Source organism: Apium graveolens, chromosome 2 (assembly GCF_009905375.1).
Source record: "Apium graveolens cultivar Ventura chromosome 2, ASM990537v1, whole genome shotgun sequence".
NCBI classification, from domain to species: Eukaryota; Viridiplantae; Streptophyta; class Magnoliopsida; order Apiales; family Apiaceae; genus Apium; species Apium graveolens.
The window spans coordinates 253,789,031-253,815,995 of NC_133648.1; the positions used below are offsets into that span (position 1 = coordinate 253,789,031).

Here is a 26,965-nt window from a genome sequence, read left to right on the forward strand (position 1 = left end):
AATTAATAAATTTTCCGGTTAATAGATTAGTGCATCCTTCTGTAACCTTAAAAGAGTGGGTCAAAAATTACAATATTAATTGTAAGTGTAGTTGATGTCTAGGCATAAGTGGTAAGGCATAAAGAAAATGAGTTGGGAAAATATAAACAATGAGTCAATGAGTGATGGATTAGAAAAACCAGTTAAAGCAAAGTAACACTAGCACGAGGAGTGAGCATTTATCGGTGCAGAACCGAGAACCGAACCGAACCGAACCGATCAAAAATTACGGTTTCGGTTCAATTCTTCACTAATTCGGCTCCGGTTCGGTTCTTATTTTTCTAGAAATTTCGGTTTTTGGTTCGGTTCTTAATATACTAGAATCGTAAGAACCGAACCGTATATAAATGAATAAATACAAAAATATATATAAATATTTGTATATATATTACGTATTATATTTTCTTATTTATAATATTTTGATAAATTTTAAGAAAAATATGATTTTTATTGTATTACTCGTTTTTTTAAATATATATGGAGTTTCGAATATTTTTATAAATATATTTATTCTTATATATTAGAAATTAATCGAATTTAAAATGAACCGTCATTAATAAAAATCTTTTTTTACTAAGTTACCCTTAATAAATTATCAAAACTAGTCAAAATTTAAAAAGTTAGAATATAAAATAATATGAAAAATAAATAAATATAAAATAAAATATAACTTCGGTTCTTTCGGTTCGAAACCGAACCAAAATTTACGGTTCAGTTCCAGTTCGGTTCTTACATATAAACGGGTCCGGTTCGGTTTTTGAAATATTACTATTTCGGTTCTCGGTTCTTTCGGTTCCGGTTTGGTTCGGTCCGGTAATAACCCATTGCTCCCCCACTAGGAGTGATTCTAAACTAATTTAATCAAGCGATTATGTTATGGAAGCACCCCTATAGCTAATCAGGCGCAAAAAGAAACAACTTGCACATTTCTGTTCGCGAATAGATCAGCCACCCAAATTAATTATGATTAGATGATAATGGTGATAACCATAAGGGGGCTTCTACGGATTACAATCATGCTCTGTGCATAATTAGTTGGATTCAGAATCACATTCATCATCAGTTGCGGAACCATGATCAAGAATCATCACTAAAATAAATTATCGCTAATCGTTTGAGTCTCGCCGGGACTTAAAGTAAAACTTCCACTGCTATTGCTACATAAAACATGTAACATATAGTTGCTTTTTGTTGAAACTTTTGAGGTGTGCTCGATATTTTGAACATGCAGAGTGCAGATATTTGGTTAAATTTGATTCGATGAATTGCTGATTTTCGAGTAATCATCAACATTAATTAAATTTTATGAAAACTGCTTCTTTTATGTAATGTTGTTTTTTTTGAGCAAATACGACTATTATATTTGTAGCAAGTAAAAGTAATAGCTATCCATAAAATCGAACACACATCAACAATCCATTGTCGGTAGATGTACTTCTAAAGCTTTTTTAAGTCACTTATTCAACTCATTATCCGTATAAGCACACTTTTGGTTTCTACATTCTACATACATCCTCGTAACAGGGTCTGCAGCAGAAAGTGAAGAAAAAAACAAAAGGTCCCAGTAATGTTTGTTACTTCAGGTAAAATCTTTTCTTTCTACACAGATATCTCCATCAGCTTCTCCGTTAACTTCCCAATCCGAAAAGGCATTCATGTAATACTCAAATTTATCAACCACATTTTCTGGCATCGAGACGAGCACTCGAACAGCGTCAAAATCTCCGATTACCGGTAAAAATAAGCAGTAAATGTCACCAGTGATTGGACCCATATGAAGAGGTTTCCCTTGTCCGAAATCCAAATCTTCCAACCCTAATTTGGACCACTGTGAAATTACCAAACTTGCCGAAAGGTCTGTTTTTACCGTTTTGTCCTCCAGTAAATTTTCCACAGACCTCACGTACTCATCTGTGACAGATGACTTAGCTCGTTGAACCAACTTCACCCCACTGTGCAAGTTAGCACTGACCAGCTCCTTAACCGTTGTCTCCGCGCATGCTAGCACGAATCCGTTCCCATAATACCCTTGTGGCATTTCCGGGTTAAGTCTCTTTCTTATGTTAACTGAAAACAAAAGTTTAACGTGGAGCGAGGGCGACAAGTCCAGAGATTTAACCCAAGCTCGCCACGTGTGAGACGCTACGATTTCGAATGTGGTGCATTTTAGCATTGGGGTGCACTGTCTTTTGAGATGCAGAATATGAGAAGAGGTGAAGGTTAAAGATGAGGGAATCAGTAGTTGTGACCTATAATATCGGTTAATAATGTTAATATTGTCGAGAAGGGTATTTTTGGTAAATCCAGGATTAGTGAAAGTAATCTCGGAGTTAATCTCTTGGGGTTTCAATACGTGGCGTGAGTGGAAGGGAATGATAGGTAAATCAGCATTGTTATTAGTGGTGATGTGGGCCCATGCACGTAAGAATTGGGAAGTGCCGATACCGTCGCACAAACAGTGATTGATTGCGGTACACAAGATCATTCCTCCGCATCGGAGATTCGTAACCTGAAAAGTTAATAGATTAAAGAAGAAGGGTAAAATGGTAAAAACAATTGATCAAGTTGCTATAATTGAAAGCAACAAAAGGAAAGAGCAGTGTGGGGATTGTAGGGTAACCCAATTTGGAGAGTTGCAGTTATTGACTAAATTGTCTTATTATCATCGTACCAATTCTTCATATTTTTCTTAACTGTAAATATGTTTGTGTACAACTTTTGCTGTTAACATGGTTGTGGGTTGTAATAGTTTCTTGAAAAAGCAGATATATGATTTATGTAAATTTTATCTTTACCGCCATTATAAGAGTTATAAGAAAAATGGACAATTATCATCAACTAATTTTCCACTAACAAAAATTTGAGTACAAAAATAATACTATTTTTTTTGTAATGCGGATTATGTCGGGTGAATTGGGCTGGGTAGATGGTACTAGACATTTATAAACTTTGAAGTCCGGAGTTGTGAACTCTTTAAAAGATACTAGATCAAATAAAATTCAAATACCTGCTAAAATATTGCAGCATGCACAACATGAAATAACACATACATGAAGCAAACGAAATGGGGAGAGAAAAGTGAGGTGAAGTTGAACAATCAATACCTGAATTACAAGAGGAGGAATATCGAAGAAACTCTGAGCTTCCACTCTATACAGAAGCTTTCTCCAAGACCTATTTGGTTTGTCAGAAAATCGAAGAAACTCATCTGCATATATATCCATAAAAGCTTCAACAAACACAGCACCTTCTCCATTACACTCAACCTCCAGTTTATGATCATCATCTTCATGATCTTGTTGGCTTTTCCTTAGCCGTCCAGCTAGCGGATAATAATCGACAAGAATTCTCGAAAGTGATTTTTTTAAGATATCTACACCCACAGACTTTTTAAAAAGATAAAGATACTTGATTGAGAATCTAAGAAACTTTTGATCATCAAGGTTTGAGAGATAAAGAGTTTCATTTGGAGTTGAAGTGCTAGGAGGAATTAAAGTGGGCTGTTCTGCATATATACAAACTGGAAGTTCAGGAGGACTTAACATTTTAATCAAATTCGATAATTGCACTGCTAAAAATAATTAATTTATATTGTGATCACTAAATATGAAGAAGATTTAGAGAAGAGGAGAGAGAGTGGATGGAAAAGGAAGGCTGAGAGAGTGTGCGCTTTATAGATGAGAGAAGAAAAGAGATACATATAATGGGTCATTTTATTGGAGATCAATGGTTGGATATTGTGATGTACTATCAGCTTCTTCACTTTGATGAGTTGGGCTATAGAGAGGGTGGCTTCATCTTACTTTTAGTGTGTCCTTTACATTTGTACAGATTTAAGATCTTTAACTTTGGGAATTTTTAGAGTCTAAATTTAGTAAAGTGACTCCTGTAACTCTAACAAAATATGTGCAAAAAGAACAAAGATATGACTGTCCGTTGTGATAAGTAATCCATCGTTCTAAATCTCAAGATTTTAGAGCAAAACCCCAATTATCAATACCATATTGACATATTCCAACACTATTTCTCACTTGAAAACATTTATGATCTCTTGGGCAAATGCTAATAGGGAGTGGAATATGATTACTCTTAATTAACCCTGATATCATGTTAATTCTAAACCCTTAAGATGTTATGCAAACATCCCAACCCGATCTTATACTATATTCTAACGTGTTAAAAAAATTAAATCTCTAGAATACATGGCAAACATAACCTTATCTCCATAAAAGTAAAAGAAAAATTGATTCTTCACTTGTGGTCCAAGCTAACATGGTCTGCCAAAACATACGGTACATGCACAACTTTGAAAACTTGGCTTCTCAATGTCTACCTCGACCAATCAAATTGGTCTGTCCGGGAAAGTATTATCATTCGTACATATGAAATGTGACGGGGAGCGCGCTGCCGTTAGGTGAAAATGAAAATGCAATGTACGTAAACCAGACATGTCAAGAAACGGGGCCAGTATATCACAGTTTCTCTATGTGGCCGTTTTATAGCTCGAACTTTTGCTATCAAATTGTATTGTATATCAGAGCTCGACTAGAGAGACAAGCTGTGAAATTTTAAATTTAAACAAACAAAGAGTTAAATAAGATTCATTTCTTTAGACAGTTATCAAAAGCAAAACCACAAAGAAAAGGAAGATCAGTAAAGTTCTGTAGAAAAAAGAAGAAATATAAAAGTAATAACGGTGAAGAAAGCTGAGTTGGTCAGGTGATTCTGTGTTTGGAGGTTGAGGGACTACATCATTAAGGGACAGATCGAGAGGCATTATATATCTATAATGGATAACCACGTACATAGCTTTAAATTTTTCAATCTTTTTCCTTCAGCTACTCCAGTTATCTGCAGTTCTTTTTCCGAGAAGAACATCAACTGGTATTATGCTCAAAATGATATCTATCTATGGGCTATAATTTGGCATAGCTGTTGGTTTGATTATTTAATTCATGACTGTCAGATTTTTTAATTAAGTGATCAACACCGTTATATTCAAATCCTAAAAAAATAAAAAAATATACACTAAATTCTATCCGCCAATAACAAATATTTATATTATTATTTATGTTCGAATCCCACCAATAACAAATATTCATATTATTATTTATACACTACCCAATATTCACGTTCAAAGCCGCCCGCAGTAAATATTTATATTATTATTTATAAATATACTAATAAGGTATTTAGCAAAAAAAAATATATACTAATAAGGTAATAATTTAAAAAAAATTATTATAATGAACGTAATAATCAAGATACATATCTCAATATTTTATATAATAAACAATTATTAAAAATCCGTAATATAATATATTATAAATAATATATAATAGATATATATATTCTAACAAAAAAATATTTAATAATAACTAAGTATATATTCTACACTTTTATATTATATTATTCATTCGGCACATGCTAAAAATGTATTCTCTAGCAAAAGAATTAATAAAAAAAAACTGGTCTAAGTGGTTCACCTAAAACTATATGTTGACCTTTAGAAGCAGATAATATATATTTATATAATTAAGAAGAGAAAAGAATAGTAAGATAATGAGTAAATTAAGAGCAAGTGTTTGTAGTATTAGATGCCGACGTAAATTGTGGTAAAAACCTGTAAAGGTGATTAAAGTGTTGAAGACAGAGTACAGTGGGGACTGGGGAAAGTGAAGTTCTTACTTGGTTCGTTTGATTTATACTATACATTTGCGGACTCTGCAGTCTGTACATTCTGGACATCTCCGGTATTTCCATTCAACTAATATTTAATGTTCGAATTTAAACTTTCATGAAAAGAACTTACTGTTATATCTTGATTTTTGGACATGACAGGATAGGTTCAAGGGATCAACGAGTAGTAATGCAGGCGAGGCGACGAGTCTAGACGGGAGAGCTAAGTAAGTGACTTAGACATCAACAAAACACGATGGCAACGACCAAAGGAACCACAGGACTTGGGCAAGCTGCAGTCCGAGTTCAAAGGGGAAATAGTGGAGCATTATTATGACCGTAACAACCATAGCTCAAGGTGTTAGAAAAAGGAAAGGAAGTTAGAGAAAAAGGAGGAAACAAATGAGAAGATAAGGAAAGCTAATTTGAATTGAGAAGAGGGATAACTACGAAAAGGGGGGAGATATATACGGCATTCATACATATAGAATGAAGACAGACGACAACCACACGAGACATAAACACTAGTTCGAGTTCTTCATCCGAGAGGAATAAGAACAAACTCAACCAACAACGTACTACCACATACATTGCATAATTACAACTAAAGAAAACATATATTGTATTAGTCGTGTTACTAGATTAGGATCATGTATCGAAGCAAACCCCTTATAATTATGGCTAAACATATAGTGGATTTCATTTAAGTTGGGTACACAATTCCATCCGCGATTTTTTCCCGTTCTTGGGTTTTCCGCATCACCAATATCTCGTGTCATTTTCATTTACATTGTTCATAGCTTAGTTGCATTACCTCAATTAAACAATCCACCATCCTTAGCATTTAACCTACAAATTTTGGTAAAAACAATTGGCGCCGTCTGTGGGAAACTTGCTAAGAATTTGGTTGATTCACTACAATGACAGGGAACGACGTTGAAGAACAAGTTACCAATCAAGGAGCTGAGGCTGAGGGAAACAAAGAGATGACAGCAACGTTAAAAAAACTATAAGATGAGATGGAGAAGATGCGTTCTGGAAAATGAGACGTTGAAGAAAGAACTAACCACGGCTAAATCCAAAACCAAGTCGGCAACAAAGAAGACGATTCCAAGTCTGGTTAGACATTTGGACATGGATGATGCTGAGGAATGTGATCAACACGAAGGGCCAACAAAGGGTACTAATGATGTCATTGAGATTGAAGATATAGAGAACATACCAAATAAGGATGATGACATTGAAAGACAACGAGATGATCAACGTTATGACGATCGTGAGGATCAAGATGGGGATAATGATTAAAAGGAGATCACGTCACAATAGTATAAGGTCTCGAAACCAAATTGCAAAGGAATTCAAAAGAGAATTACAGGAAGTGAGGGACTTAATCGAAAGAATCCCTGGTGTCCCAAAATCATTAGAGAAAGCGACTCCTACAAGCTACGCTGATTCGCCTTTTCACGATAACATTGCTCTGGAAGAGATACCGAAACACTTCACGGTGCCACAGATGAGGCCTTATGGCGGTACTAGTGATCCACTGGAACACATCGGACAATATAAGCAAAAAATGTTTACTGTACCTATCACATGTTACTTGAAGGAAGCCTGTATGTGCAAGGGCTTCTATTCTACCTTGTCAGGACCAGCCTTAAAATGATTCGTGAATCTTCCACACATAAGTATCAAGACGTTTTCCAACCTAGAAGACGCATTCAACATGCAATTTGCTAGTAGTAGAGTGTTCGAGAAGACCACCAGTGATTTATACAAGATTGTACAACGTCATAGAGAACCACTACGTGACTACCTGACGCGATTCAATAGAGAGAAGGTGACAATCACCAACTGCGACGTACCTGTTAGTGTGTGTGCCTTAGAGACAACACTATTATGTTTATTTTATGAAACATTTGGATTATTAATTATGATTTATGGATTATTGTTTAGTAATTTATTATATCTTTATTTTCTGCGATAAAATGTTAGATTAATAAATGTCCTTGGAATATGATATGTAAATCTATATCTCTAAGTACGTGACTTAAAAATGAGATTATGAGAATAGTATTATTATTCCTGAAGGTCCCTAGTCAAGTATTATTGTTAAGGGATGATAATAAATACGTTGAGACTAGTGTGTTTGTTGAATGATGATCACATCTCATTGATCATAGATATGGTGATACTAAAGTCAAAATATAGGAACATGTATTAAATACATGGTGCTGGATTGACCCGTTGTGAGATACTACATGTTTAAAGTGTCATAAGTTGATGTTAGAGTGATAATGATGTATTGGTCCTTGGACTTGAAATCATTATATTTCTATACGAGAATTAATATACTTTAATAATATTGAAAGTTATCCTTGACCGGGTAATCATAAAAATTGCCATTGGGTATATTATGAATCGTATGAGAAATATGAATGATCTAGATGGGATTTAGCCCTCCTTTATTAAAGGAACGATATTATTGGCCTCTTGATTGAGTAAGACTATAAAATGCATGGCTGTGCTCAAATAGTGATTTGTTTAATAGTTTACTCATTGATCAAGGTAAGAAGGATTAAACGTTTGCAGAGGATGACACAATGCATTCCTCGAGTTTGATCTATAATATAAGACTAAAGGGATTATATTACATTGTACATTTTTCACGAAAGGTTTAATTGAATCACCAATTATTATTACTTGGGTAAAATGATGTATTACTAGATGCCACTCATTGTTTATAATTTTATTATTTGAAAATAAAATTATTCTCAGCATAATAATAACTTAAATGATCACACACAAAGAATGTTTAAACGGAGTATTATTTAAATTATGAATTTAAATATTTTATTATTATTATTATTAATCAAATTTAATTATTAAATTAATTAAATGAGACTTGATTATTTGTATATATATTAGAATTCGAATTGAATAAGAATATAAACCTAAAATAGAATGGGTCTTTGAGAAGCCCATTAGGTTTAGGGTTAGACCTTAATCCTCTCTCTCCCCTATATATGCATTAAGATGTATAATTTTAGGGTTAGAGGTTGTACCACATTTTAGAGAAAAACGCTAGCAGCTCTACATCTTAGAGAGGCTAGAGAGAGAGAGAGAAGAAGAAGAAGAAGAAGAAGGCAACCAAATCGGCTAGTACCAGCTCCGGTGATTGTTGGATGATCGGACGTTCGTGTGGATACCTTTGGAGAGCAGATCTTCGCAAGGAGGGCTGTTGTGGTCATCAAGATTAGAACGCCCATTATAATCAGAAGGAAAGCTTTAGTAAGGTACATGATCCTATTCTCCATAATCATCCAGTATTTATACATAGATTCTGCGGTAGGGTTTCGAATTTTTATGTTATTCCGCTGCGTTTTTATGCCCGAATCCCTAACAATGGTATCAGAGCTATGTGTATAATGGGATGATTTGGTTACTTGTTTAACAGTTTTTCAATATATTAAGCATGAATCAGATTTTCCATGTATGTATGTGATATGGTTTATGTGTGAGATTTAATATGCATGTTGTTATGTTGATTTATGATCAAACTGTTATGTAGAGCTTTCTGTATATTCACGTGATGTTTACATATATGATGATACTAGCACGTTATATTATGCCATGACTGATTAGTATACAATTTGTATGTTATGCATGATATCTGGTTTAATATAGTGATCTAAATTGTTGGACATATGGTGTATTGACATGATCTGTTCTACGGGGAATGATTAGTGTGTATATGATACATACTTCTTAAACTGCATATGATGCAGTAGGGGTAGAGACTGGTTCAGATATGATCTGTAGTTCTGAAATTGAGATTTCTGTACTAGACTGGTCTTCCGTTGAAGCACAGAACTGATTATCCGTTGATGGATTTATCCGTTGATGGATTTATCCATTAATGGATTTATCCGTTGATAGATTTATCCGTTGATTGATTTATCCGTTGATAGATTTATTTGTTGATAGATTTATCCGTTGATGGATTTATCTGTTGATAGATTTATCCGTTGATGGATTTATCCGTTGATGGCTTTGTATTATCTGTTGATGGATTTGTGCATTATCCATTGAAACTGTATATGATGTAGTAGTGGGAGAGGCTGGTTAAGATATAATCTTTAGTTTTGAAATTGAGATTTCTGTACTAGACTGGTCTTCCGAAATTAAATAAATTTCTCTTTCGAGTTGACCCCAGCCGGGGTCTTCCGCCCCTGGACCCCCGCAATATTTTGTTTTTTTCTCAAGTTCTTTATTTGTTTACTTGAGCATGGTGCTGGTTATGGCCTTAAGATCTTTATATTAAATTTTATGGTTTTGGTTTTATAAATACGACTTGCATGTCGTTTTCATTTTTCTTGTAACTATTTTACCTCAAATGTAACTCGATTTTTCTTATGTAAGTACATTAGTATATGTTGTTTTAATGTAATGTACTTCAAGGAGGCATGATCCAGGAGGATAAGCAATTATCGAGACAAGAAGAATGAAGACTTGTAATTGTAAATGTATTTATATTATTCACCATAGATTGACCTTGATCCTTTCATTAGCTTGAAAGGATCATATAGGATAAAAGCCATAACCAAGCACGTTTACATACCGTACTTTACATATTGATGTATGAATGTATGTATAGAATAGTTAATGATGCATGCTTTAATTTGATTAATGATGCATGAATGTATGTATTAGATACATCACTCATGTCATGCCTGCTAAACAAGATAAAATCTGTAATGACTCAAGATTTTAAAATTTACAAACGATTATGAGATTCTCGTGTTTATGAAACACGGAATGAAATACGAATTTTCTTTATTTCGGACATAGGGCGATTTTAACAACAACGGGTCATTGAACTTGTAAGGCTGTGGGTTTTAAGCGAGACCGGTATGACTCCTCCACTACCTGGAAATCAAACCATTGACGAGTATTGATTTGAAGTATTTTATTTAAGAAAAAATTGGGAATCTCTTTATGATGGGATCATGATCGTTATAATACGAACAAAACCCTAATGTTTATATTAAGTTGTTTAGATGCCTTCCAATATATCCAACGCGTTAACCCCTAGATGGATAAGGAGTGGGTTTGCCAGAGCGAAGTACTCTTATCTATCGTGGGACGGCGTGTTGAAGTATATGATACTTTTTAGACCTTTGGGTTTGACTTAACTAAGTTACCACAATAGGATTGTGAACTTAGAGGCATAGAGTTTGGTGAGATTTATTGGATAAATATGAGTAAATGTTGTTCCACTAAACTATCCAAGAGTTATATAGTTGATATAATTGACAAATGGTGTCTACCTTATTGAATCATGTTTTAGGAGTAAATCCAAAGCTGAACTAAAATGTTGTGAAATTTGGATCTTGGCTCACTAGAAAGTATATAGAAGATATTCTTTCCGAATTAATAGTTAGAGCTATTAATTTGATAAAAATAGTGGGAGATATATATTTTGAATATATATAAATAATCACTTGAACATAATTTAATAATCATCTGTAGACTAATTTATCTTATGCACTCAAACATTAAATATAACCAATGGCTAACAATTCAAACAACTTCTCTGTGCGATCAATCCTTGAGAAGGATAAGTTGACAAGAACAAACTTCCTTGACTGGCAGAGGAACTTGAGGATTGTCCTCAAATAAGAGCGCAAGCTCTATGAAATTGATATCCCTCACCCTATACATCTCCCTGAAAGAGCATCATGTGCTCAATATAATGTTCATCAGAAATATATCGATGATGACACGGATGTTCAATGTCTCATGTTAGCGACCATGAGTGTTGAACTTCAGAAAAAAACATGAGAATATGGATTCTTATGATATGATTGAGCACCTTAAACGTATGTTTGAAGGACAAGCTTGTCAGGAGAGGTTTGATACCTTCAAATCATTGCATGCATGTAAGCAGGGAGAACGTAATCCGGTTGGACCGCATGTTCTAAGAATGATAGGGTATATGGAGTACCTTGCCAAGTTGGGTTCCCTAATTGCTATGGAGCACCAGATTGATCTTATTTTATAATCTTTAAACAACAGCTATTCTCAATTTGTGATGAATTACAATATGAATGAGATAGATAAGAACCCCACTGAATTGTTGGCTATGTTGAAAACTGTCGAGACCAACGTTTAGAATGCGTCCCTTGCTCCCATGTTGATAGTGAATAAGGGTAAGGCCAAAGGAAAGGGTAAATAAAAAGGTAAGAGGAAGATGGGATCTAAATCTAATGCCAATATGAAACTGTTCCGACCAAGGCTTTGAAGCCTCATGTGGTGTTCCAGAGGTTGGTGATTGTCACTATTGCAAGAAACCAGGTCATTGGAGGAGGAACTGTCATGCTTATTTGGAGGATCTAAAGAAGAAGAAGAAGAAGGCTGTTATTGCTACTTCTGATTCAGGTATTTATGTTACAGAAGTCAACTTGTCTACTTCTACATCTTGGGCATTAGATACTAGATGTGGTTCTCATATTTGTATAAATATGCAGGAACTGCAGGGAAGTAGGACATTGACGAAGGGAGAAGTCGACCTATGAGTTGGCAATGGAGCAAAGGTTGCTGCTTTAGCTATAGGGACTTATCATTTATCGTTGCCCACTGGGCTTGTTTTAGAACTAGATAATTGTTTTTACGTGCCTGTGATTTGCAGAAACATTATTTCAGTTTCTTATTTGGACAATTCGTTTTTGATTCAGAACAATAGTTGTTCCTTTTCATTCAATAATGTTACCTATGGGGTTGCACATTTATTTAATGGTTTATATGTTCTTGATTTAGATACTCCTGTCTGTAACATAAATAATGTTAATAAACGTATTAAGATGAAAGACTCAAATCAAACATACCTTTGGCATTGTCGTTTAGGTCACATAAATGAGAAACGTATTTCCAAATTACATAAAGATGGTTACTTGGATAAGTTTAATTTTGAATCATACGAAGAATGCAAATCTTGTCTCATTGGAAAAATGGCTAAAGCTCCTTTTACCGGACAAGGTGAAAGGGCCACCGAACGTTTAGGACTTATACATAGTGATGTATGTGGTCTGATGCGTACGATGAAAATAGGTGGTTTTTAATACTTCATTACATTTACTGATGATTTTAGTAGATATGGATATGTGTATCTTTTGAATATCAAATCCGATTCTTTTGAAAAGTTCAAAGAATATAAGGCTGAAGTGGAAAAGCAAATAGGGGAAAGTATAAAAGTTCTACTATTAGATCATGAAGGAGAATACTTAAGCCTCGAGTTTAAAGGTTTCTTGAATGAGTGTGGTATCGTATCACAACATACTCCTCCTGGAACGCCTCAATGGAATGGAGTTTCCGAGAGGAGAAATCGTACCTTGTTGGACATGGTGCGATCAATGATGAGTCTAGCAGATCTTCCAATAAGATTCTGGGGTTATGCTCTAGAAACGGCTGCATATACACTAAACCGAGTTCCAACTAAATCGGTTCAAACGACTCCATATGAGATATGGACTGAGAAACGTCACAACATGTCTTTTATGAAAGTATATGGATGTGAAGCGTTTGTGAAACACTTGGTGTCTGACAAGCTGGGACCAAAATTGGATAAATGTTATTTTATGGGATATCCTGAAGAAACTAAAGGGTATAGTTTCTATAATCCTACCGAGAACAAAGTGTTTGTTGCTCGAACCGCTGTATTTCTTGAAAGATAGTTACTTTACAAGAAAATTAGTGGGAGGACTATAGATCTCGATGAAGATCGAGTTGTATAAATTAACATTGAACCATACTTGGAAAATGGGTAGGAAGTACATCAAGATGTTCGGAGAAACACAGGTTGTTCGTAGATCTAGTAGAACTCGTCATGAGCCAGAGAGATATTATGGATTTCTCTTGACTCAAGATGATGATGTAATGTTTATAGACAATGATTAGCCTCTTACCTAAGAAGTTATGAACAGTCCAAACTCCAAGAGATGGCTAGAGGCCATGTAATCTGAAATGGAATCCATGTATCAAAATAAAGTATGGAATTTAGTTGATCCACCTGAAGGGGTAAAACCTATAGGGTGCAAGTGGGTTTTCAAGAAGAAAACTGACATGGATGGTAAAGTACAGACCTGTAAAGTGCGACTAGTGGCAAAATGTTTCAAACAAGTTCATGGTATAGACTATGATGAGACCTATTCACCAGTTGCTATGGTCAAGTCCATCAGGATTTTGCTAGCAATAGCTGCTTACTATGACTATGAGATTTAGCAAATGGATTTCAAAACCGCTTTCTTAAATGGGAGCCTTGAAGAGGATGTATACATGATACAACATGAGGGTTTTGTCGATCCCAAGTTCTCTAAGATTGTCTGTAAGTTACTTCGATCTATTTATGTATTGAAGCAAGCCTCGAGGAGATGAAATCGTTGTTTTGATGAAACAGTCAAAGAATTTGGCTTTATTCAAAATGAAGATGAATCATGTGTTTACAAGAAGGTTAGTGGGAGCCATGTGGCATTCCTAGTACTATATGTAGATGACATATTACTAATAGGGAATGACATACCTTCTCTACAGACTGTTAAGACTTGGTTGGGAAATAGTTTCTCCATGAAGGACTTAGGCGATGCTACCTATATATTAGGAATCAAGATCTATAAAGATAGATCAAGGAAATTAATAGGCCTAAGTCAGAGTACATACATTGACAAAGTATTGCATCATTTTGGGATGCAGGAGGAAAAAAGAGGATATGTCCCAATGTCTCATGGGATATTGATCTCAAAAGACAACTGCCCTACATCATTAGATGATAAGGGCTGTATGAGCAAAGTTCCATATGCTTCGGCAATTGGATCTATAATGTATGCGATGATATGTACTCGTCCTGATATTTCGTATGCCTTGAGCATGACGAGCAGATACCAGTCTAATCCCGGTGAGGGTCACTGGACAGTTGTCAATAATATTCTTAAGTACTTGAAGAGGACTAAAGATTCATTCTTCGTGTATGGAGGAGATGAGAAGATGGTTGTAAAGGGTTACACTGACGCCAACTTCCAGACAGACAAAGACGATTCAGTATCTCAGTCAGGTTTTATGTTTTGCCTTAATGGAGATGCTGTAAGCTGGAAGAGTTCAAAAAAGTGATTGTAGTTGATTCTATAATGGAAGCTGAGTATATTGCTGCCAGTGAAGCAGCCAAGGAGGCTGTTTGGATACGGAAATTCATAACAGGACTTGGTGTGATTCCATCGATCACATATCTAGTTGATCTTTACTGTGATAATAATGGAGCCATTGCACAGGCTAAAGAACCAAGGTCCCATTCCCGGGAAAAGCATATACTTAGGAGATATCACCTTCTTCGAGAGATTAATGATAGAGGATATATATATATATGTATGTATATGTAAAGTGTATACTGATGATAATGTTGCAGACCCACTGATTAAGGCTTTGTCATAGCAAAAGCACGATGGTCATACTAGTTCCATTGGCATTAGATACATAAGTGATTGGCTCTAGTGCAAGTGGGAGATTGTTAGTGTGTGTGCCCTACAGACAACACTATTATGTTTATATTATGAAATATTTGGATTATTAGTTATGATTCTATGGATTATTATGTAGTAATTTGTTATATCTTTATTTTATGCGATAAAATGTTAGATTAATAAATATCCTTGGAATATGATATGTAAATCTATATCTCTAATTACATGACTTAGAAATGAGAATATGAGAATAGTATTATTATTCCTAAAGGTCCCTAGTCAAGTATTATTGTTAAGGGACAATAATTTATACGTTAAGACTAGTGTGTTTGTTGACTGATGATCACATCTCATTGATCATAGGTATGGTGATATTAAAGTCAAAACATAGGCACATGTATTAAATACATGGTGTTAGATTGACCCGTTGTGAGATACTACATGTTTAAAGTGTCATAAGTTGATCTCACAGTGATAATGATGTATTGGTCCTCAGAATTGAAATCATTATATTTCTATACGAGAATTAATATACTTTGATACTATTGAAAGTTATCCTTGACCGGGTAATCATAAAAGTAGTCATTGGGTATATTTTGAATCGTATGAAAAATATGAATGATCTAGATGGGATTTAGCCCTCCTTTATTAAAGGAGTGATATTATTGGCCTCTTGATTGAGTAAGACTATAAAATGCATGGTCGTGCTCAAATAGTGATTTGTTTAATAGTTTACTCATTGATCAAGGAAACAAGGATTAAACGTTAACAGAGGATGGCACAATGCATTCCTCGAGTTTGATTTATAATATATGCTAAAAGGATTATATTACATTGTACATTATTCACGAAAGGTTTAATTGAATCACCAATTATTATAATTACTTGAGTAGCAATATTGTATTACTATATGCCATTCATTGTATATAATTTTATTATTATAAAATAAAATTATTGTCAACGTAATAATAACCTGGAGGGTCACACACAAAGAACGTTTAAAATGGAGTGTTATTTAAATTAATTAAGTGAGACTTGATTAATTGTATATATATTAGAATTTGAATTTAATAATAATATAAACCTAAAACAGAATGGGTCTTTGAGAAGCCCATTAGGTTTAGGGTTAGGCCTTAATCCTCTCTCTCCCCTATATATGCATTAAGATGTATAATTTTAGAGTCAGAGGTTTTACCACATTTTAGAGAAAAATGCTAGCAGCTCTACATCTTAGAGAGGCTAGAGAAAGAGAGAGAGAAGAATAAGGCAACCAAATCGGCTAGTACCGGCTCCGGTGATTGTTGGACGATTGGACGTTCGTGTGGATACCTTTGGAGAGCAGATCTTCGCAAGGAGGGCTGCTGTAGTTCATCAAGATCAGAACGCCCATTATAATCAGAAGGAAAGCTTTATTAAAGTACATGATCCTATTCTCCATAATCATCCAGTATTTATACATAAATCTTGCGGTAGGGATTCGAATTGTTATGTTATTCCGTTGTATTTTATGCCTGAATCCCTAACAGTACCCACAACCATTGAAGCGTTCAAGAGGGGATTAGAAAGAGAATCTCCAGTTTACAAAGAATTGACAAAGTATCCATGTAGAACTATGGATGACGTACAAGCTAAAGTTATGGCACAGGTGAGGTTGGAAGAAGACATGAGGGAAGATGATTAGAAATATTACAGGCCTTCAAGAAAGATTACGACGCCACGATCCAGGGAATTCAAACCCTATTAAAGGTCCACTAGGGATGAATTTTATGTCAACACAATGCGGGAACACATCGATTGGAAAAAGGAGGAACGTAGAGATTGGAGAAAGGATCCCAACTTGCCACCAACATATGATAGCTACGTTTTCACAATAACACCGTCGGACATGATGAAGGAATTCACCAAATCGGGAGATATAGTCAAATGGACAACAAAGATCAACAAGCAAAAAGCAAATCCAGATTCCAAACTATGGTGTGATTATCATGGAGATTATGGACATAAAGCTTATGATTGTGTGGCCTTACGGAAAGAGCGACAATTCTTGACCAAGAAAGGATATCTAACTGAGTTCATGACATCTAAAAGGACGTCTTACATCAGGATAGACAAGTCACCCAATGGCAACAGCATGACACCAGTAAGACAACCACCACCACCGCCACATCATAAAGTAATTAACTTCATTGCAGGTTGTTCTGAAGTATGTGGGTCGATATATTCGCAAGCTAAAAGGGTGGCTAGAGAGACAGACATACGAGTTGTAGGAGTTTGTAGTAATACTATACCATCTTTGATGTTTGACGAGTTAGATAAAAGAAGTATTCGAGAACCACAGCAAGATGGACTTGTCATCTCACTCCCCGTGAGGAATTTCCTGATCAAGAGAATATTAGTTGACAACGGGAGTGCTGCCAACATCATGATATTAAGCACGTTGAAACAAATGGGTTTGGTAGAAAGTGACATGATTAAGAAATCGACAACATTGGTGAGATTTAGTGGAGAAGCCAAGCATACATTGGGTGAAATTACATTACCTACGTATGCACAATGAGTTAATCATTTAGAAAAAATATGCATAATAGATGTCGATTCAACATACAACATAATCATGGGAAGGCCTTGGATTCACAATTTGAAAGTTCTCAAGTTCCCAGCACCATGGGGAGCCCAGGAGATACGAGGGGATCAAGATATGGCGCGTGGATGTTACAAAACATGTCTGAAACCTACTGTCCAATATCATGGGAATGATACACCTGTGGCTACAGTCACAGGACCTGAGAAATTAGCTGAAGTCGATCTAAAGATGGAAGACAAGAAAGTATTAATAGGAGAGGACCTGCCATCAACAATCGAGGCAAATTTGGTGAATTTCTTGACTACGAGGTTGGATGCATTCGCATTGGAACATGACGACATAACATAAATAGACCCAAGTGTCATCACACACAAGTTAAATGTTGATCCCAGCTACACTCCTGTTGAATAGAAAAGAAGGAAATTTATGGAGGAAAGAAATAAAATAATCAATGATGAAGTCGATAGTCTTACGAAGGCTGGGATGATAAAGGAGGTTGACTACCCCGGGTGGCTAGAAAATGTAGTCATAGTGTAGAAAACAAATGGGAAATGGAGAGTTTGTGTCGAATACACGGACTTGAACAAAGATTGTCCCAAGGACCCCTATCCACTACTCCACATTGAAACCATGGTGAACTCAACGGCTGGACATGAATTGCTTACATTTTTGGATGCCTCAAGTGGTTTTAATCAGATTCAAATGGATCCGTCTGATTGCGAAAAGATAGAATTCATTACAGAGATGGGTATAAATTATTACTTGGCCATGCCTTTCGGACTACGCAATACTAGGGCTATATTTCAAAGGCTTTTTAACAAGATGTTTAGGAGGTTATAGGAAAAATAATGGAAGTTTATATTGATGATATGGTAGTCAAATCTGTAAACGCTAAAAATCACGTTCACGACCTACAAGAGGTGTTCGACATATTGGGATCATACAACTTGAAGTTGAACCCATCTAAATATAACTTTACTATGTCGTCAGGAAAGTTCCTCGGACACATGGTGACCAAGAGGGGAATTGAGGCTAGCCCAGAACAGATTAAGGCAATTTTCGAGTTAAAGAGCCCACCGAATATTAAAGATGTCCAGAAACTGACGAGAATAATTGCATCCTTGAACAAGTTCATCTCACGATCATCGGACAGATATAAACTATTTTATGATGTTTTAAGAAAAAACAAGGGGTTCATGTGGTCAAAAAAACATGAAGATGCACTTCACAACCTGAAGGAATATCTCACTGCTCCTCCACTATTGTCCAAGCCTCTTCAAGAAAAGGACCTTTATGTTTACTTGTCTATTACAAATCATGCTATGAGTGGGGTGCTCGTCAAAGAAAGTGAATGTGTCTAGTCGCCTATTTATTATGTCAGCAGAAGCCTAGTTGATGCAGAAATAAGGTACACGTCTCTGGAAAAATTGGTTATTGCATTAGCCATGACTTCTAATAAACTAAGACATTATTTTGAATCACACAAAATACACGTCATGACCAACTTTCCCTTAAGAACTGTCTTGAGCAAACCTGACTTGACGGGAAGGATGGCGAAATGGGACATGCGACTGAGCACTTACGACATCACATATGATACAAGAAGTGTTATAAAATCACAAGCTCTAGCTGACTTTGTGGTTGATTTCAGTCCAAGCCAAATGACGATAGCTGAGGAGGAGTTTCAACGAGTCATTTCAAGGGTGGACACCAAGCCATAGATATTGTATAATAATGAAGCTTCAAATGTAAATGGAACGGGATTGGGGTTTGTACTTAAATCTCCACAGGGGGATATGATAGCACATTCAATATGCTGCGACTTCAAAGCCACCAATAATGAAGCCGAGTATGAAAGCACTGATTGAGGGGCTCATGACTGCTAAAGACATGAAGGTCAGAAATATTGATGTAAACTGTGATTCATTGTTAATTGTTAATCATGTCAATGGTTCCTATGAAGCTAGGGATCCTAAGATGATCACATACTTGGACATCACCAAGATATTGACGAATTACATTGACACTTTCAATATACAACAATTTCCAAGAGAGAATAATGTACAAGCCAATGCATTAGCCGGTTTGGGAGCTGTTTCTAAGGGTCTCGACTTAAACAAAATTCAAGTTATTCATATCATAAATTCTGTTGTTGAAATACTGGTTCATGACATAGAAGTATTGGATCTTAATCAACATGATGACAATACCAATGAAGATATGGATAGCTGGATTCAAACATACAAAGATTACTTACAACTTGGTGTTACACCAAACACCAACAATGAAGCTAGGACCCTTAGGATGAAAGCTTCGAGGTTTACGGTCATAGATAACGAGCTATTTAAAAAATCTTCTACGGGGTTGTTTCAAAGATGCTTGAGAAAACACGAGGCTGGCATGGTATTAAGAGATGCACACGAAGGAGAGTGTGAAAATCACACCAACGGGATAAATCTCTCTTTAAAAATTCTACATTTGGGTTATTACTGGCCAACACTATGACAAGATGCACTAGACTACACGAGGAGATGTAACGCCTGCCAGAGACATGCACCCATTATACATCAGCCGTCTAAAAATCTTAACATGTCTATCCCTTCTTGGCCTTTCATGAAATGGGCGATGGACATTGTATGAAAGATGCCACCTACACATGGCCAGAAAGTGTTCATGTTGGCCATGAAAGATTATTTATCAAAGTGGATCGAAGCGGAGGCATTTAAGCAGGTCACGTCAAAGGAAGTGATATCATTCATCAAAAGTAACATTATGTGTAAGTTTGGTGTACCATCCAAAATCGTTTGTGACAACGGATCACAATTCATAAGTGACAAGACGGAAGCATTGTACAAATGATGCAATATCAACTTGATTAAGTACACACCAAGGTATCCTCAAGCCAATGGGCATGCCGAATCAAGCAACAAGATCATAATTAACAATCTCAAAAGAAGACTGACATCGTGCAAAGGAAAATGGGTTGAAGAGTTTCCTTGGGTGTTGTGGTCGGATAGAACGACTCATAAAATGTCAACAGGACAAACGTCATATAGCATAGTCTAAGGCACTGAAGTTGTCTTACCAACAGAGATCATGATGCCGACAACCAGGTATGGACTATTGACGACCAACGTGAACAACACAGAATTGGCACATGACAAGAATACTGTGGATGAACTAAGAGAGATATGGAAAAAATTCGTTTGGTTTCTTATCAACAAAGGGTGGCCAACACATATAACAAACATGTCCATATAAGAGCTTTCCGTGTTGGTGACTTGCTGTTATGGAAGACGCTCCAAAACACTATGGATGTGACGACATAGAAATTCGCAGACACAAGGTAAGGGCCTTACTTTATTGATGTTGTCGTTGGACGTGGGGCTTACCTGTTGTCAAGCATGGACGACACCTATTAGGCACAAAATATGCGCTAATAATTCACGCAAGTATACGCGTTCGCAAGTAATATAGAATAATTTCTAGTTCATTCCCACAGAGACTCATACTAATTATGTTTAATTAACACTTACTCACCAATGTATGATTACTTCTCAATGTCAAGACAATAACACTTAAGGTTGATTAATTAATTAATAACTACGATTAACTACGAGAATAAAACACTTAATTAACACTTGAATTAACAATATTAAACACACACGAGATTATAACTTCATTACTACTTCCTTCAATAGTCATTGTTATTACCCTTAGCATGTAACGGTGATGACATTAATCAAACAACACGAAACTGATAAAAGCCAACTTTCGTTGCACAAGTACCATTCTACCAAGCATTCACAATTAAGATAGAAGTTGAATAGGCATCAATTATGTTGAGACCCTATATGTCTACAGAATTTGACAGCATAACGATTTAAGCGCAAGTTATTCATTATGATTACACAGGGCAAGTAAAACGGTTAGAGTTACCCACTAATCATGCAAACAATACATGAACCTATGCTAGCATGGCAAGTTCTAAATCTTAAGATTCACTGTCGCTTCACAAGAGATTAATAGGTTATCTTATATGTTTGGGATGCACATAAGACGAATAAGCACAACCTATGCTAGATATCATACAATCATCACATACCAAGGTATTAAACAATTAACCAAAGAAATCCATAGTAAATCCGCTCCGACCCCATGATCACGATTAGCCCATGATAGAACTCATCATCACCATGGGTTCATATGAAAACATGATAACAACACGACAATATAAACTAATAAAAATACTTATTAAAACCAGAGTACGTCACAAGAGTATTAAGGTTCAAAGTAAAGAAAACTAGCATCCACTGTTACAACGAATAAAAGAATCACAAGATAATGTATGCTTCCTCTTCTTAGTTGTGTGTGCTAAAACGGTCTTCTTAATCTTCTCTCCCTGCTCCTTGCTTGATTGATACTTGTTCTTTGTTGCTTGTTATTGTGAAACGTCTCCCAAGATTGCTTATATAAAAATCCACAAGAAATAGCGCCGTCAGAAGCCCACTAGAAGTCTAATTAGAAAATCCAGAATTAATTATTCCTACCCCAGGCGGCCGCCCCAGCTCTCAGGAGGGCGCCTGCACCTCCAGGCGGTCGCCCCACATCCTAGGCGGGCGCCTGGATAACTTCTGGAAAATTCCAATTTCTGGTCCTGATTTTGCTGATTTCTTTGCACAACTTCCCGTAACTGATTCCAAGTACTTCCCTAGGCTTATTTTGATGAAATCTCCCTAATTACGCAAGTTGTACCCTAAAATGCAAAAACACTAGAAAAACGCATCAAATACACAAAATACTTGATTTCAAAACATCAATTCAAGCCATTATAAGACGTTCTAAGTGATATAAAATGTCACTCATCACACCCCCAAACTTAAATCGATGTTTGTCCTCAAGCGTCACAGACTCAAAAACAAAATAAAAACATGCATGAATGCAAACTACATGAAATGCAGCGATCCCCATCGCGATGACTAAACCAACCAACACATAACATCTCAGCAAATGCAATTAGGCGACTAAAGATCAATCAAATCACGCAAGCTAACATACAACTAGAAACGTGGTGTGTGCGAATGCTTAACATATATGCTTCGAAACTAGATCAATTATCATAACTCAATTATCCTCAAGGCAATCACAAGATTATACGAAAAATATATTATAGACGCAAAATAACGTATAACACTTCAAGATCACTGGAGCTTATTACGGAATCATGCTTTAATTTAACACAATAAACAAATGCTTATTTGATCGTGCAATGAGTGAGTTCCATAAAAGACTTATGCAATGGCATCCATTTAGCGAGCGTTAGGTTAGCGGATCCCAGACTATAAAAGCCTTAGGTCACTAGGCACAAAGTCCCCTAAGAACTTAATAACTCGAATACCAAAGAGCTCACTCGTGATCAATTATGCATAAACACATACTTTTTTTTTCTTTTTTTTTTCTTTTTTTTTCAATTTCTGAGCAAGCGTGTTTCGCTCCATCTTGCTCAACCCTAGACTACTCGCATACAATACGAGCCGGCTACTAGCATTTGACGCCTACCCACGACAAGCAATGAATTCCAATTTTTACTCCAATTTTCTCTTTTCATGCCTTATATCAATAAGAGCCTATCATACATTCTAAGCATAATCAATAAATTAACCTCAAAAACCATCAAACCATGAAAACAATCTATTCCTTAAGCATACTCTAAGACTTAGTGAAATACAAGTGTTTCTAGCATACATGTCAACCTAACAAGATTCAACATCCCTCTAACGCCATCACTACACTCGCATCAACATCACATATCAACTGGTAAAGCAACACAAAAGGGATCATGGAATATGCATGAGCTACATGACATGATAAATAAAGTTATAAAATAAAATATAAAAAAAACTAAATGGCAAAAATATGCAACAATATGAACTAAACTATCATGAATATGCAACTACATGACACACACACATATGTTCTTTAAGTACCACCCCCAAACTTAAAATCTTCACTGTCCCCAGTGAAGGTAATAGAAAGGAACACAGTGTGACGGCCTCAACTCCGTGGTCAGGAGTTGACGTCACTAAACACAATTACCAAAAATATAAACAACAGAATTATTATTAAAATATACTAACTTGACCCCAAACCAAGATCCGATCTAGGTTCAAGTATAATTCAGGTTCTCAATACTACAAACTCTTTATTCAACATCTAACACACTCTAACTTTATTCAGCAACTCCTCAGACCTCATGGCCTGATACAAACTACCTCAGAGGAGCCGGGTCCAGTAGGGGCGGGAATATGTGTCGGTCTGACTGATCTTCTAGGCATCTGCGAAATATACATAACAGTTTGCAAGGATGAGCATAATCACTCAGCAGTACCAATATATGAATAACAGAATACAAATTGGAATGTAACAATAATAGGAACAGAACTGTAACCATGATATCAACATTTCATAATGAAAATCAGAGATAACTGGATATCACTAACTAGCATGCTTTATTAAAATAACATAGTAGTGTGTTGTGTAAATACCAGAGTCCAATTTTAGCATGCTAATCATTTTTATAAAACCGCTGTATCAACTACTTATGCTCTTATATAAATCACAAATCCCAATCAGATACATAGCGGATATGTGAAGACAACTGATCAGGCTATCAACACCAGACGGCTCTAACTGCCATCCCATTTACCTGTTCCGGAACTCAGAGACTAGCTAGGTCTCTAACCTGCTGGACTAATCGGTTTTATAGTGCGCACAACCGAATTAGCCTCTTACGCCACCTCAATAGGCCTACTCTGGCCCCAATGTATCCCATATCTGACCGTTTTATCCAGTTTTCAAAACACTTGTACCTATCTCATTTTCAAAATCATTTATTTAACCAGCACACATATAAAATCCAGTGCGTAAAATCATTTCATTTGAGATAGGTACCTTTCGAAGTTACTTTTCCCCAAAACAATTTTAAAACAGTGATTTATAACTACAGGGGATACGTAACTTAAAACGTTTCTGTTCCTTTACAAGATTAAAACATTTAGCTATTCATATGCACTGAACCATAAAAGAATGGTCAGGGGTACTTACCTTGCAACATTTTACAAAACCCTAAGTAGCTTACACGCTGACTTTGATCCTGGGAAAACTCGACTGGGATCTACAAATACAGAGTACCCTAATTAGTTATACCGACATGCTTGATATCCTCAAATCCTAATTACCCAATCCTATAACCCGACTCGTATAATCATTATACACGTAATCACGTAGTCTGAACACTATTAGGGGTAACACGAATACGTACGTTTACACATATATTTTTAGAAAATTTTGGCAGCAACTTCTTTGTTTATAAGACTACCCGTCGATTACAATCGATGTCAACAATCACAACAATCCGAAATATTGCTCCATTATTTTATACAACATACATCTCACCATTCGCAATTAATTATTTAAGTTTGAAAATATTTTATGTATTTATTTTATTTATTTATAAAATTTAGGACTCAGAACATCGTCATCACCGTCCATCGTCCGCTCGTAAAAAGTCATCGCGGACGGCGGCAAAATTTTGCGGGTACCCGATAAATTCTCGGGTTTCCAACGCAAAATTTCACCGATTAATCCTTAAAATTACTCCGCACAAATAATTAATATCATAAATATTAATCAAAAACCCTGCAGAAATTAGGAAATAAGAATTAAAAGTTATAACCATCAAGCCCAACTGCAGAATTCGGCCCAACAGTAGAGGCCCAAAATAAGGCCCAACTGCAAGCCCAACAACACAGGAAGCCCAATAGAACCAAGCCCAAACACAAAGAACACAGCCGCACCATAACAGCACAGCCACTACTCCCCGTCACACGCACGGCCTCATGGCCGCCACACACGCACACACGACACCATCATACACACACTTCACAGACACAGACACATCACAGACACACACATCACAAACACAAGAGTACACACAGATATATACATACATGTATATATACATGCAAGCAATTTAATTACAACAGAACCGAAGCAAGCCGGGAATATTACCGGAATTAGCACTACCGGAGGTAACGCCGGAGATTAAGGGAAGAAATGGAAGGAAGAAAGAAAAAGAGAAACTGAGAAGAGAATGAACAGAGAGAGAGAGACGAGGCGCGTGTAGCCAAAGCAGGGGGTTTGGTTTCTTATATTTTTTTTAACAGATTGCAACTTCGCAGCATACGCAGGAAACACGTGTCCTCTGAAGAATATGGAATGAACACGTAGCATTTAGGATAATTATGTAGATTTTTGCGGCTCGATTCACCCCACAACTCGAAATTAACGAATTTGGGTGTTCGAAAAATAATTTCAGAAAATTGTGAAAATAATTTCAAAATATTATAAATATCCCGGAGTTTACAAAACATAATTTTTGAAATTTTTAAAACACTTCTTAAGGTGCTCTTTGTACCCGCTTTTTAACAAATAACGAAACGATGCGCGGGTGAAACGATTGCCGAAAATTTCCAAAATAATTTTAAAATTCTCAGAATATTATAAACTTCATAAAATATGAGTTTCGTAATTTTTAAAGATTTCCATAATTAAGTATGGATTTTACAACCAAACATACTCATAAAATCATTTAAAAATAAATAATTAATAGAATATTGATTTCTCAATTTTATAAAATCCTAAAAATAATTATTAAAATTATAAAACCAATTTTATAAATAATCCAAGTATTTATGAATTTAAAACTATAATAGAATCACTTTTACAAACAAGATAAAATCATACCACTTACTAATAAATCACACAATTCAATCCCACACATCCACAAATCACAAATAATTAAATAATAATCAGTAACCGCTGCCAAAACCATTACACACATCTTAATTAATTATTTAAACCTTGATTACACTTTTGATTATTAAAATAATAAAAAAAAATACACGAGTCGTTATATCCTTTCCCCCTTCAAAAGATTCTGTCCCCATATTCTGACTTAGCTAAACAAATGAGGATATTTATCAAGCATGTCTGACTCTAACACCCAAGTAGACTCTTCTACTCGAGGATTTCTCCACAAAACGTTTACTATAGGAATCGACTTATTCCTAAGGACTCGTTCCTTACGGTCTAGGAT

General features: G+C 35.7%; 3 protein-coding genes across 3 annotated transcripts; 2 read left to right on the forward strand and 1 right to left on the reverse strand.

Moving 5' to 3' along the window:
• Positions 1 to 1,412: 1,412 nt before the first annotated feature.
• LOC141708372 (alcohol acyltransferase 9) lies at positions 1,413 to 5,075 on the reverse strand. Its single transcript, XM_074511975.1, has 2 exons — positions 3,144 to 5,075; positions 1,413 to 2,548 (listed from the first exon to the last, which is right to left on the reverse strand). The coding sequence occupies exons 1-2, from the start codon at positions 3,582 to 3,584 to the stop codon at positions 1,619 to 1,621; spliced, it is 1,371 nt and encodes a 456-aa protein (XP_074368076.1). The 5' UTR covers positions 3,585 to 5,075; the 3' UTR covers positions 1,413 to 1,618.
• Positions 5,076 to 17,001: 11,926 nt separating this feature from the next.
• LOC141700015 (uncharacterized) lies at positions 17,002 to 17,781 on the forward strand. Its single transcript, XM_074503789.1, has one exon. The coding sequence runs from the start codon at positions 17,002 to 17,004 to the stop codon at positions 17,779 to 17,781; it is 780 nt and encodes a 259-aa protein (XP_074359890.1).
• Positions 17,782 to 19,647: 1,866 nt separating this feature from the next.
• LOC141700030 (uncharacterized) lies at positions 19,648 to 20,313 on the forward strand. The gene has a single exon (XM_074503809.1). The coding sequence runs from the start codon at positions 19,648 to 19,650 to the stop codon at positions 20,311 to 20,313; it is 666 nt and encodes a 221-aa protein (XP_074359910.1).
• The last annotated feature ends 6,652 nt before the right edge of the window (positions 20,314 to 26,965 follow it).

What these genes read in the sequence shown, in the direction of transcription:
- LOC141700030 (XM_074503809.1), top strand. Translation starts at nt 19,648, where the DNA reads ATGAAGCCGAGTATGAAAGCACTGATTGAGGGGCTCATGACTGCTAAA.
- LOC141700015 (XM_074503789.1), top strand. Translation starts at nt 17,002, where the DNA reads ATGCGGGAACACATCGATTGGAAAAAGGAGGAACGTAGAGATTGGAGA.
- LOC141708372 (XM_074511975.1), bottom strand. Translation starts at nt 3,584, where the DNA reads ATGTTAAGTCCTCCTGAACTTCCAGTTTGTATATATGCAGAACAGCCC. An exon ending in TTCCTCCTCTTGTAATTCAG is followed by an intron (nt 2,549 to 3,143) that starts GTATTGATTGTT and finishes TTAACTTTTCAG; the next exon opens with GTTACGAATCTCCGATGCGG.